The 14,472-nt window shown below is 38.5% G+C and overlaps 1 protein-coding gene across 3 annotated transcripts in view; it reads left to right on the forward strand.

Moving 5' to 3' along the window:
- The window catches only part of VPS41 (VPS41 subunit of HOPS complex), a 197,594-nt gene that overhangs the window by 84,343 nt on the left and 98,779 nt on the right, over positions 1-14,472 (forward strand). For all 3 annotated transcript variants that reach the window (XM_061165672.1, XM_061165673.1, XM_061165674.1), the window contains one exon: positions 5,332-5,406. In XM_061165672.1, coding sequence (XP_061021655.1) covers positions 5,332-5,406 — 75 coding nt within the window. The remainder of the gene's footprint in view (positions 1-5,331; positions 5,407-14,472) is intronic.

The raw sequence follows: 14,472 nt of genomic DNA on the forward strand, positions 1-14,472 counted from the left end.
GATCAATACAACTGATATATACCTGATAAGGGAAATCAAAGAAAAGAAGTAAATAAAATATTAATATGAATGATATCATTATGTATATATCGTCATATTTCCAAATAGTAGAAAGAATAGTACCTGTCTCATAGGTGTAGGGTAACTTCTGTGAAGATTAAATGATGTCACATTCACTAGGCTGTTAGACTAGAGACCGACGCATGAGAAGCATGTAGTAACATTTAGTCGTAGTGGTAGTTGTATTGACTACTTACTAGTAATAGTGCCAGTTGTGTTACTGTTTCCTAGAAGTAGTATTAATATCATTGGTATTATTAAAATCTTATAAGAATACAAAATAAAAATATTTCATCATTAAGAATCTGAAATATACAGTTTTCTGGGAAAATATAAATGACCAGAATAGAATTAGTACATTTGAGTAGCTTGACAGTTACGGGGGAAAAATGTAATCCAAGAAATAACCCATCAAAGGCATAGGTCCCAGACATTTTCATGGGCAAATTCTTTTAAATTTTATTTAGAAATCTTTGATGTTTGCTTTTATTTTGAAATATAACTCTTTAAAGTACACTTTAAAATGCTCAGTAGAACAAATAGTAATAAAGCAAGCAATCTTATCACTACTGTTCTGTCAAGAATAGACTGTGTGATCCCTTCTCCCACTTCCATGCACAGTACTCTTGGAAGGAGCTGCTGTATTGACCTTTTTGGAAATAAATTCTTGGCTTTTCTTTTTTGTTTTATGTCCTCTGTGTACATCCCCTGGACACTATGGTGTAGTTTTGCCTATTTTTGTAGGTTATATAAATGTAGTTACATAGTGTATGTCAGGAATGATAAAATCCTGCTGACTGTCATTGCTACTCCCAGAATAAAACAAAGCATGATGAGACCTCCAAGGGAAGACAGGAAACTTTATTTAGAGACATTAAAGAAGGCCTAATAAATGGAGAACTGCTCCATGTTTATGGATTAGAAGAGTCAATATTGTAAAGACAGCAAAAGGAGAGCACGAAACATTTCACCTTAAGTGAAATTGAGGAAGTTTTATCCTAACATACAAAGAATTTTTACCATGAATGAGTGTTGAGTTTCATCAAACACTTTTTGCATCATTGTAATGATCTTATAAATTTCTTCTTGAGATGATCTTATGATATTCCTCTTTTATTGTATCAATGCAAAAATATATGTTAATTTTCATGTATCAGCCTAGTATTTTTGAAATAAAATTGTCTATTCTAGATATGCTGCCTGTATTAATATTTTCTTTAGGATTTTTCCATTTTTTTTCATGAGTGAGATTTACTTGTATTTTTTTCTTTCTTCTAACATCCTTTGTTGAGCTTTGTTGTTGTAAGGTTATGCTGTCCTGGTAAAATGAGTCAAGGAGGATTTTCTTTTTATTTTGTTCTCTGAAAGAATTTGTGTATGATTGAAAGTTTGTATTCTTTGAACTATGTTTCATGAAATTAATATTCCAGTGAGTGAATCTGACAGTAAATAAGATGAATATGTAAAATACATAGTAAAATAGTGGTAAGTGCTAAGGAGAAAAAATACATATAACAGCTATGAAATGTTTGGGCAGAGTGTTGAAACTTCAGCTCCAGTGGCCAGAGAGTATCACTGACAAGATGATTACCAGTGAAGAGTAGGCAGAAAAGCCCTGGCAAACAAATTCAGAGGTTCTAGGGCCGGCGAAACAGCAAGAATTTCATTGTGGCTGGAGGAGAGAGAACATGGCCAAGAGAGGATAAGGCCGGGCTCTCGCCATAACATTTCAGACTGTCAGGTCATAGTGAACACTTTGGATCTTATCCTGAGATGGGAGGCCATTGGAGAGTTTAGAAAAAAGGAATCACGTTGTCTGATCCACCTATTAACAACATATACTCTGCTAGTTTGTTGAATTTCTAGGGGATTTCTAGGAGAATTAGGGAAGAAGTGGGTCTACTAGCTAGGAGACCATTACAGTAATTCAAACAAGGATGATGGTAGCTTGGACCATGATGGCAGCTGTTGGGGTGGTGCAAGTGATGAAATTCTTTTTGAAGAGGTAGTAGGAATTGCTGACAGATAACGAGGTAAAGCCTGGAAGAAAAGAGTCAAGAATGGATCCAAAGTTTTTTGTCTTGAGCAACTAGAAGAATGTATCAGTCATTACTACAGATTGGGAAGACATCAGGAAGAGCCCTTTCAGACAAGAAGCCCTTTCAGAAAGGAAGATCAGACTCATGATTTGGAATTTGTTTTAATTTTGAAGATGAGCTCACAAGTAAACTCTTGAGGCCTCATTTTCCTTATCATGAGATGGAGATAACCATCTTAGACTGCTTTCCTCAAAAGTTGTGAGGGTCAGCTAACATGTATGCCAGGTTTTTAAAAATAATACAGTGCAATTCTGAGAATCTTAGAACAGGCCATGAGCACAGAGTCCAAGAAATGACAGAAAACAGTTTGACAGATACATGGGGAGAAGATATACTTCTGACTGTAAGTTGTACAGAGAGCCTTGTGAAGAAGCACTGTGGCTCAGTCTTGTGGACCTGGAATGACACTGTGCGTAGAACTCTCTGAAATGATGAAAACCTTCCGTGATCTGTGTGCTTTCTCATACATTATCTGTTAATCGCATGTGGCTATTCTGTGCTTGGCATGTGCAGGCACAAGTGGGGAAATGAATTTTTAACTGTGATTGACTTTTACTAATTAAACTTCCTGTATAGCCACATGTGGATAGCACCACATTGGTCAGGACAGGAAACCTTGGCAGTGACCATGCTCTGTGCACCTATTAAATTACAGTCTGAGGTAGATTATAATAAAATGTCAATTAAGTTGCAGTCAGAGGTAGGTGGGGTTTATATTTGCCAAGAGTAAAATGGGTATTAAATTGTTTGATGAACAAAAGGTCAGAATCAGAAAATTGTTAATAGGAGGTACTCAGTGAGGAAACAACGTATCCAAAGGAGACTGTAAAAGCGGGTCATTCAGACTCATTGACCAGAAGTCTAGACATACCAGCCTCAGTGCTTTCTTAGTTCAGCTTTTGTTTTGCAGCTTCTTTGCTGCCCATCACAAAGCATCTTCACTGCTCTCAAGGTCAGAACTCTGGCTCTGTCCTTCTGTTGTGAATCTCATCTGGGATTGGTTTATTCTCTTGTAAATAGATCAAAGATCTGTCTGGGAGGTCCTTTCCTCTTTTAACATTTTAGGAACTTTTAAGGAGATAGCTTGGCTTTCATGAGCTGCATTTCAGGAGTGATTTCAGGATCTGGATAACAAAGGGTTCTATAGCCAGCTGTCTCCACCTATAACGTGGGAATTTCTCTCAGAGTCATCAGTTCCTGAGTGGCCTTGCAAGGTCTGGGAGTCTTGGGCTACCCTGGCCATTGTTATCTAGCTCAGAGATATTTTCTAGTGAACATGGAACAATCAATTTGGTATATTTCCATTTTATTTGTATGCACTAACCAGATTATTTTAAGGTTAGGTATTTTGGGAAACTAATTTGCAGGCTTATATTGTAATGATGAAGGCTTATTTCTCTTTTCATGGTTAATTTGTTCTATCATGTTTTGTGAAAGGTGATTGGATACTGTCACTATTCTAGAAGAAAAAGGACTTTCCTGGTGGTCCAGTGGTTAAGACTATGCTTCCAGTGCAGGGGGCACAGGGTTGATCTCTCGTCAGGGAACTAAGATCGCACATACCACTTGTTGCATTCAAAAAGAAAGAAATCTAAAAAAAAGAAAAAGAAAAAGAAAAAGAAAAAGAAGTGCTTGCCGTTTTTTTTTGTTTCTGTTTTTGTTTTTACTGTTGTCATCATTTACTAATTTTGACTTCCATTTAGAAAATCACCTGTGTGAATATTATAGTGAGTAAACAGCTAGCTACATAGAGAACTGGAAATCTGTGAAAAATATTAAATGTGCCATGTATTTCCTCTAGGGAAAATACATCTGAAGTAGAATGCCTAATTCCTATCTTCACAGATTTTTAAATTTGAGATTCCTCCAAAGATTGAAGGATGACAAAGTTAGGATATGACAAACTTAACATCAGACCCTGTGGATTTCCCCAGAAAGTAATAAGCATAAAGTATAAATAAAAAGTTGATTTTGTAATTTATAAGAGAAGAACAAATGAATTGGCTGGTAAGCCAGATTAAAACAACTGATTTTAGAGTTGCTAGACCCTGATGCTGGGAAGGATTGGGGGCAGGAGGAGAAGGGGACGACAGAGGATGAGATGGCTGGATGGCATCACCGACTCGATGGGCATGAGTTTGAGTAAACTCTGGGAGTTGGTGATAGACAGGGAGGCCTGGCGTGCTGCGATTCATGGGGTCGCAAAGAGACTGAGCGACTGAACTGAACTGAATTCCAAAAGACACCTGCATCCCAGCGTTCATTGTAGCACCCTTTCCAGTAGCCAAGACATGGAAGCAACCGTGACATCTATCAACCAATGAATGGATACAGAAGATGTGTATATACATACAAAAGAATGTTACTCAGACATAAAAAAGAATGAAATAATGCCATTTGAAGCAACTTGGATGGACCTAGAGATTGTCATAACAAGTAAAGGAAGTCAGAGAAAGACTAATACCATATGATATCACTTATATATGGAATCTAAAATATGATACAGCAGAAACAGACTCATGGACATAGAAAACAAATGTATGGTTACCAAACGGGAGAGCAGGTGAGGGAGTGGTAAATTAGGAGTTTGGGATTAGAAGCTGCACACTATTATACATAAAATAGGTAAAGAACAAGGTCCTATTGTATAGCATAAGGAACTATGTTCAATATTCTTTAATAAACTATAATGGAAAAGGATATGAAAAAGTATGTGTGTGCATGTGTGTGTAAAACTGAATCACTTTGCTATTCACCAGAAACAAGCTATACTTCAATTTTTTTAAAAGCTAACAGTTTTCATTACATCATGATTTTTATTTGGGATTTTTGTTCTTTGAATGAATTTGGCTAGGGAAGAATTATAGGACTCTGGAGTAAATAGAACAGAATAAATAAAAAGGCATATAGCAAGTAAGAAAAATACCATTTTAGCGGGACTTCAGAATGTGAAATAGGTAATTTGGGGAAATCTGAGGTTTCTCCCCTTATTGTATGTCTGGGAACAAAGCTATATTTTACCATTTTCATTTGCAAAAGCAAACTATGTCTTGGACTCATACATCTAAACTAATAGACAACTTGTATCATTTACATTTTACAAAGAGGTGAAACATTTGACTTCTGATACATAAAAATGTTTTTCATGTTTGTTTGTTCTTTTTTTTAATAGAGTCCTGTGAAGATAAATCAGGTTAGCTTGGATGAAAGTGGAGAACACATGGGCGTGTGTGCAGAGGATGGCAAGGTATGGGGATTGCCTGATCACATGGAAAGCGCTGCTCCAACCCCAGGGGCTGTGATGTAACCACTTCCAGGGCCTCGGAACAGCACTGCACTTACTGGATATCTGCATTTGGAGAACCTTGATTATTCTTTTTGGGTATCGGACTTACTCCTGATCGCTCATAATTAAAGTAAAATATATTTTGCGCTAATGTGTCGTAAGGAAAAGTAATTACAAGAATGTCAATAATGTGACTAGTATTAAGCTGATTAACAACTGTGGCAGGGGGACATGTCACCTTAATCATTACTGGCGTGCCACTTAGACTTCAGCGACTGGTCTGCAGTCCCTGCAAGACAGTGGTTTAATGCCTCTCTGCCATAAATCCACAAAATTGGATTTTGTGGGCATGATTTCTGTGGGCCCGTGGTTTTCATTTTCACACACCAGTTGTGAATGTTTCTCTTGAATTATAGAATCTTTTGATAAGCAGTCATAGTTTATCAGAAGAATAAAGTGTCTTGCAATGGCCACATTAAATAAATGTAAAATCAATATATGTACAGTTTTCTAAAAACCTGGCCCCCACTTCCTCAACCAAGGACATACATCATTTGTGCAGTGTATAACTAACAATTATCAGTGCTTCTTGCTGATGTTGAGCTGTGACATTTAGTGGTTGTGGTGATTGATTTTCCACTTACAAGAATGTCTTTTTTGTTTTTCAGTCAATGGAAGGCTTTTCTAGTGTTGGTTTGCAATGATAAAATTCTCATGCACAGTGTATTTAAGCTACTCTTCTAAAATAACAGTTTAAGAAGAGAATGCATTAAGAATCATTACAGACCCTCACATATTCTTGCCTGCATACAAAAGATTTCCTAATCTAATTTTATGTTTCTTTATGTGATCTAAATTCAACGGTCCATTAGGATGAGTAAATTAAAAACAATGTACTCAGTGTAAAAGATTTATACCCATTTAATCTGTTAACAGAAGAAAAATGAAGTCTTCTTGACATACACGGGTGCATTTTGATGTATCTAAGCCTAATGTTGCCCGAAGAGTCTTTTGAAAGTCATTGGAACACTTGTGCTGTTCAAAAAGCACTATCAAATTTTACAGTACTTGCTGAAATTCTGAAATGAACCAGACTGTCAAAAGAGTGATAAGGGAACAGTTGGTATGTGCAGAAATTGAGAATCATCCAAACTGTTGAAACATTTTGTATCGAAAATGAAAGATTATCTCCATTTTTATTTTCTGAAAGGTAAGGGGGAATTCCTTCTGGGTGAATACCAATTTAATTGTTGAAGGAGAATATTGTTTTTGAATTGAAAGAGAACTTTTAGGAAGATACTTCATCTAAGAATTTTTAAAGTTCTAAATTTTGAAGAATTATTATTTGATATGGTGAAGTGGGAAATTTTATCTACTGTGTCTGGTGGATAATGAGATGGCCCTCAGATATCTCCTGGTGCACTTCTTGGCACTCACCTCTGTTTTCCTGTTTTAATCAGATTGTAACTGCCATATTTTGCTATAGACCCATGATGCATTTTTTTTTTTTTTTTTGATAACTTTATTTCCTGGCTGTGCTGGGTCTTCATTGCTGCATGGGCTTTTCTCTAGTTGTGGCCAGCAGGGGCTACTCTCTAGTTGCATGAAGCAGCCATGTGGTGGCATCTCTTATTGTGGTGTCAGGGCTCAATAGTTGCGGTTCCCAGGCTCTGGAGCACAGACTCAATAGCTGTGGTACACAGGCTTAGTTGCTCCGTGGCATGTGGGATCTTCCCAGACCAGGGATTGAACCTCTGTCTCCTGCATTGGCAGGCGAATTCTTTACCATTGAGCCATCGGGGAAGCCCCCACGATACATTTTAAAAAATAGTTTTCTCATATATTTTACCAGCATTGATAAACTTGAAAAGAAATATTTCAGTGCACATAGTTATGAAACCTAGCCCTCTCCATGGGTTAGTCTGTATTGTGAAAACTGAGGAGCTAATAATATAGCATGATGTGGTAAAGTGGTTAGTGATGATAGCAATGTAAAGATTGTTAAAAGGATCAACTCCAGATATCTAGATCTCATGCATCTTTAAATGGCTGTTGTGGTTTTTCTTTCTTTAGTGTGTTAGGATTTCTAGAAAAATCACTACCTTCTATTTCAGAGATAACCTTTCATATTTGTATTCAGTTTTAAAGTCCTAATTCTAACAGTTCTTTAAAATTTACTCTGTTTATTCAGCTGGTGCTCATTTCTAATCTTTTACTCCAGGACTTTTTTACCTTTGAGTTCCAAATTTTGAAATACAGTCACACATAGAATATGTGTGTTACCGGCATACATTTTTAGGTAACTTTCAGGATAAATACGTACAAGGTTTATTTTCTGGTCTTTTGCCTGTGTTGACTTCATATATAAACTAGAATTAATTTAATATAGAATTCTGAGTTGAACTATTTTCTCTTAAAGCTTTGGAGACCCTGCTCTCTTTTGTCTAACCTTTATTTTCATAGACATGTCAGAGGCCAGCCTACTTTGTTCTTTCACAAAACCTTTTTAAATTTTTTTTGTCCTGCCTTGGAGCTCAGATTCATCATAATAACAACAATACCAACAACAACACCGAACAGCCCTTGTAATTCAGTTTGCTAAGTTAATGTCTTGTTCAGGTCTATTTTCATTCATTTTGTCTGAAAGAGAGTTAGTCCTTTTGATCTATATACTGAAGTATTGTTTTCATTTCAGCAAAGTTGACTTCAGTCCTGATTTTGATTATTGCTGCAGTTCCACGTGTTTTCATTTCTTCAAAGAAACTCAATAATACTGAGGCTGGAGGCGGTATCGCACAGAGGCAAAGAGCTTCACTTTGCACCACACCTGCCCAGGCTCCATTCATTCCCACCCTGCTCTGTTAGGTCAGGGATGTTGCCTGACCCCCAGCCCCCTTCACTGACTCAGCTGGGCAGTGGGCACAGTGCGAGGCCTGGATGGGGATGTGGCAGAGCCGATTTTGGGTGTGTGGGAAGTTCTCAGATCTTCCTGCTTTATTTTCATGACCCTTTTCTTAAACATTGTAGTCTGGCCTCTTCCCCTCCTTCATTGTTCTGTGTCACCTTTTCAAGGTACGAGAGTGAATGGATAAGTCCTATCCACCCTTCTCTTTCGAAAATATATTGTAAGAAACCTTGGCCATGTTTTGTCACACACACACAGACACGCAGACACACATATATGCTTTGCTTTCTCATGGTTTTTATCGTCTCATTTCTCTGAAGTCCAGGAGAGTTTCTCTTCTTGTTTGGTCCCTTGGCTGATGTGCTTTGCTTCTAATGTCCATGTTGCTTTCTGGAGTAGAGTTTTATTCTGTTGGGCCTTTTTAATTTTCCTGAACCTTTTCAGTCTCTCCCAGTTCTTCTCATGTCAGCCTGATCTATGTTTACTTTTCAAAACCAAAATGATGACTTCTTGTGTCATGAGAAGTCTTAGCTCTTAGCGTATTAGAGGTCTTAAGAGCATTAGAGATCAAATGGCTGGGAGTGGAATTATCCTGCTACACTTGAGCTGTGTGTTGTCAGCTAAGTGATTCAGCCCTCTCTGGGCTTCAGCCTGTTTTCCTCCTCTGTAAAAGGGAGTAGTAATGATTATTGCTGTGTTAATCATTAGGGGAAATTAGTTAATATGTGTCAGTAGTTTGGAATAGTATTTGAAATAGAAGGCAGAGGTAGTAATTGTCAGCAGTTATCATCATCACCATCCTTTTCTTCTGCTCCAGATTCATAGAGGTCTCTTCTTTCTGAAGTCAACAGTCTTGTAGTTTTTGTTGTTGTTACTGTTAACACTAGCCCCCTCCTCACCACATACCACTTGGCATATGGGATCTTAGTTCCCTGACCAAGGATCGAACCCACACCCCCTGAGTGGAAGCACAGCATCTTAACCACTGGACCACCAGGAAAGTCTCTATTAAAACATTTTTTTTAAAGCATGGTTTTTCTCCCTTGGAGTCCTTGAAATTGTGTTCTGCCTCATTCTTTTTATAGATCTTGTGTATGTTTTTGTTACTCTTGTATCCCTTCCAAAACAAGGAGACAAGCTCTTTCTGAACCTCAGTTAGCAAACAGATTCAGTGTCTGCTTGCTCTGGGCCCTCCTTGTTATCCTTCTTGGTGTTATCCTGCTGGGTGTTGTAGAATCACACTTCAGTTCCACACAGGGTCCAGTTAAGGAGCTCCGTTTCCTCTGCCTGGAAGTATCCAGTTAAGGCAGCTCCCCCAGTGAACTGGGAGCGTCGCCTGTCTTCTCTCCTGGGTCTCTAACACCCTCCATGGGTGGAGAATATGAAAACCTGACAATCTCCCCTGTGAGGGTCCCTCCAGCCACTGCCCTGGACGGAATTACAGCTTATATGTTCACTCTTGTTTTAATGCTTGACCAGTTGTTATTGGGAAGCTTGGGTTTGAGGGGCTGTTATAATGAAATACCAGCTGAGTTTTCTGACACTCCGGCCACCCTACTCACAGTTTCTATGTCAGGTGGCCTGTCACTCAGCTTTCTGGTTGGCAAATACAAAGAATCCTGTGCTAAAGTGGAGACCAGACACCTTCCTGATTGTTTCATGAGGGTAGGGTTTCTGTTTTTCTGGTGGTAAATACATAGCACATACCTTTTGTGGTCCTCATGTTGCTCTGTGGGTTTGTAGTTAATAAGAAATACTCTAGAACTTTGCAGTAGATTGACTATAAGACAGATTGTTCTGAATTTTGTTTTTCTCATTAGGTATTTTTGTGACAAGTTGGGAGAAGTTGTCAGGGCTGCTATAGGAAATATCCTTATCAAAAGGATCCTTTCCATTTTAGCATTTAAATATGATTCTTTTCTCAGGCAAGATCTTCCTAAAAGCCAGATCTCTCCAGGCAGTCATTCAGTGGATTTCTTTTCACAGTGTGATATTCACTGAGGAAATTTTTAAAAAAGAGGAAATGAATGAGAATCGTTTTGGATTTTGTTAGCTTTAGTAGTATAAGTTGGGACCTACTACTTTGGGTGTCACGTTACTGAAATTAACCAAAATAGCAAAGGTTTTACAGTTCACCTTGCTTATACTGATATCAAGTCTATGAGATTTGTTTTGAGACATTTCAGTGTTTTCCATCCTGAAAGAGAAAATAAGGACAGTTGAGGAAAATGTTACTCAGTTAAACGTAGAAATAGAGACTAACTTAAGAGGGATTTCCTTTGTGGTCCAGTGGTTAAGACTTTGCCTCCCACTGCAGGGGGTGTGGGTTTGATCCTTGGTCAGGCAGCTAGGATCCCATATGCCTCATGGTCAAAAATACAAAACATGGAAGTAAAGCAGGATTGTAGCAGATTCAATAAAGACTTAAAAATGATCCACATAAAAAAATCTCAAAAAAAAAAAGAAAGACAGTGAGAGAGACTAACCTAAGAGCTGTAGTCTTGCTCACCGCCTTCAGCAAACACCCCTCCAGTCTCTGTAGTGGGTACAATAGTGATATTTTGCTTTTGACTAGTTCTCAAGGACAGTTCTGAGTGTCAGCTTGTTTGCTAAGAACTTCCATGACTTGTTCTCTTATTCTGCTTATTCCTTCTTCAGTCAGTGAGTCAGTTCAGTTGCTCAGTCGTGTCCAACTCTTTGCGACCCCATGGACTGCAGCATGCCAGGTTCATCACCAGCTCCCGGAGTTTACTCAAACTCATGTTCATTGAGTTGGTGATGCCGTCCAACCATGTCATCCTCTGTCATCCCCTTCTCCTCCTGTCTTCTTACTCGACTATTATATCTTCATACGAATTCATCATTGTTTTGTTGTTGGATTCACAATTTTTACCCCTGGAAATTTGTATTTTAGTTTTCCCCATAAGATTCATAATATTTCTAATATTTTCTCACTTACTGATACCTCAGTCTTTTTTCAGCAGTCCCATATTTGTTTGTTTACAGCTTGTGTACTTTTCCCCACAATAAAAATCACTTAACTTTTGTTCTTAAAATCTATCCTGTTATAGGTGGAATGAAGTTTGTCCATGTGAACTGAATAGTCTGCTGCATTTAATTTCAACTTCTGTGGTAGAGTTGTCTAATTCATAGCCTGATATTCCCTTTCACTATTTTGGCAAATATTTGAGGCATTTGAATTTTTTTCTAGTCTTCCTTTTTTTGCACTTCATATGGAAATGTATCTTCTTTATTTACAAATTTTGGACTAGCTCCTATAATGACTGTATATAGAAGAAAAGAGCTTGGAATAGTCTTCCTGATTTTTACGACTTTAGACGAGTTGTTTATTTTGGTTGCTCAGTGGTAAACAATCCGCGTGCTAATGCAGGAGACATGGCTTCATTCCCTGGAGGAGGAAGCGGGAACCCACTCCAGTATTCTTGCTTGGAAAATCCCATGAACAGAGAGAGGAGCCTGGCAATCTATTGTCCATGAGGTCACAAAAGAGTCGGACTTGACTCAGTGACTGAACATCAACAAAGGTATTTGCTTTCATCCCCAGCAGTCTTGCTATAAGGGTCAGATGAGGGAGAGCAAGATTTTCAGTCCTAGTTACATACCATGAATTATGAACCTTTAAAAATACAGTTTTAAAGGTATTTCTTCTCATTTTGAAGTCCATAAGGATAGTTTAATTCAGAATAAAATTTCTTAAAGAACCAGAATGATACTGACCATTTCACTAGAGATCTTTTCCAGAAGATTGTTTCCCTGTATAGTTTGAGAAAACTGAGAAATGGCCTGACTTCTTTGAGGAGATGTTATCAAAATACACTTTCCCACTGGAATCTTAGTCTCACACAGTTGTAGCCAAGACTTCCCCATAGGTTAAAATTGAATCAAATTACAGCTAAAATAAATAAATAAATTTAGAGCTCAGGGGAACATTTAGACATTTCTAGATAGAAACTGACCACTATGAGTGAAATAAATATGTTCACCTGAAAAAAATATATATTTTATCCCACCAAAAAGTTTAATTTGTCGAGGATAGGGTCTGGCTATTATTATCCAGGGATCTTAACCTTGTAGTTCAATCAGAACCACTGAGGTAAGGTGTGTGGCAGCATTTTGAGGTCCAAGTTATTAGCAGGAGTGTAAGATGTGACACAGGACCGTGTTGTTGTGATATAGTTGGAGTGAATAGAAGTAGCTTTATGTTAGAAGAATATAAACTTCCTGGAGTACCATGCATTTCTGCTGATGTAATTTTAGTAAGTTGACCCCGTGTTCATTTAGTCTAGTAAGATTCAGGTGATATAGTTCCTGTCTTACTTTGAGCCTGTTTTCTTGGATTCTTTGGGCTCATTCACATTCAGCTTCCTTGGGCAGAGTAAAACTTTGCATATAATGCTATTCTTCTGAGCTTCTCAACTACCATTTTATAAGAAGTTCAGTGTGTACCCTGGTTTAACTGCTGAGTCACATGTGACTCTTCACAACTTCATGGGCTGTAGCCCGCCAGGGTGCTCTGCCATAGGGTTTCCCAGGCAAGAATACTGGAGTGGTTGCCATGCCCTCCTCCAGGGGATCTTCCCGACCCAGGAATAGAACCCATGTCTCTTGCATCTCCTGAGTTTTTAGGTGGATTCTTTAGCAGTGAACCACCTGGGAAACCACCCGGTGCTTATAGGTTTATGTAAAAGCATGAGCCAGTGCACTCTGAACGATGAGCAGCACGGTGGTAGTGGGGCCTACATGTATTTGCTATGTCAAGAATACGTTTTATCAGACTACCGCAGAGTAGATCATCGCCCCTTGACATTACATCCTACGATGTGCTATTCTTGGAACCCAAGCAGCATTCTTGGCCTAAGAGTATAAACACAGGAGTCACAAAATGAGTGGGATATTCTAAAGATTTTATATTTTAGTGGAAGAATGTATCTCCCCAGGATGATACTATGAGTACATTTTCCTCTTGGAACTTTCACAGATGAACCACTCACAGCTTACTAAGATAAAAACGAGATATTGAAAGTCTGAAAGGTTTTATGTCTGTTTAAAAAATGAATTTGTAATGAAATACTTTCTCATATAGAGCCATTGGACCCAGGTAGCTTCGCTGGTGAATTCTTACAAAATTTAAAAGAAAAAATAACACCACTTTCTTCTAGAGGCTAGAAAAAGAGTGAACACATCCCAAGTGTTGGGAAACAGTTCTGAGTGCCCGTTATAGCTGGTTCCAAGTGTTTGAGAGCTCCTGGAATTCTTATGCTTTGCTGGTGAGAGTATAAATTGACCAGAACAATTTTGTGAAATTGTTCAGCTGTCTATTAGATGTCAACAGAGATATAGCATGCAACTCAACAATCCCATTCTTCATAAATGGATTTGTAAGTGAACCAAAAGATTTGGAGAAAGAGTGTTCATTATAGCATTATTCATTCAGTTCAGTTCAGTCACTCAGTTGTGTCCGACTCTTTGTGACCCATGGACTGCAGCACGCCAGGCCTCCCTGTCCATCACCAACTCCCGGAGTTTACTCACACTCATATCCATTGAGTCGGTGATGCCATCCAACCATCTCATCCTCTGTCCTCCCCTTCTCCTCCCACCTTCAGTCTTTCCCAGCATCAGGGTCTTTTCAAATGAGTCAGTTCTTCGCATCAGGTGGCCAAAGTATTGGAGTTTCAGCTTCAACATCAGTCCTTCCAATGAACACCCAGTACTGATCTCCCTTAGGATGGACTGATTGGATCTCCTTGCAGTCCAAGGGACTCTCAAGAGTCTTCTCCAACACCACAGTTCAAAAGCATCAGTTCTTTGGCACTCAGCTTTCTTCGCAGTCCAACTCTCACATCCATACATGACTACTGGAAAAACCATAGCCTTGACTAGATGGACTTTTGTTGGCAAAGTAATGTCTCTGCTTTTTAATATGCTGTCTAGGTTGGTCATGACTTTTCTTCCAAGGAGTGAGCATCTTTTAATTTCAAGGCTGCAGTCACCATCTGCAGTGATTTTGGAGCCCCCAAAAATAAAGTCTGCCACTGTTTCCCCATCTATTTGCGATGAAGTGATGGGTCCAGATGCCATGATCTTAGTTTTGTGAATGT

The sequence above is a fragment of the Dama dama genome, chromosome 18, assembly GCF_033118175.1.
Source record: "Dama dama isolate Ldn47 chromosome 18, ASM3311817v1, whole genome shotgun sequence".
Lineage (NCBI taxonomy): Eukaryota > Metazoa > Chordata > Mammalia > Artiodactyla > Cervidae > Dama > Dama dama.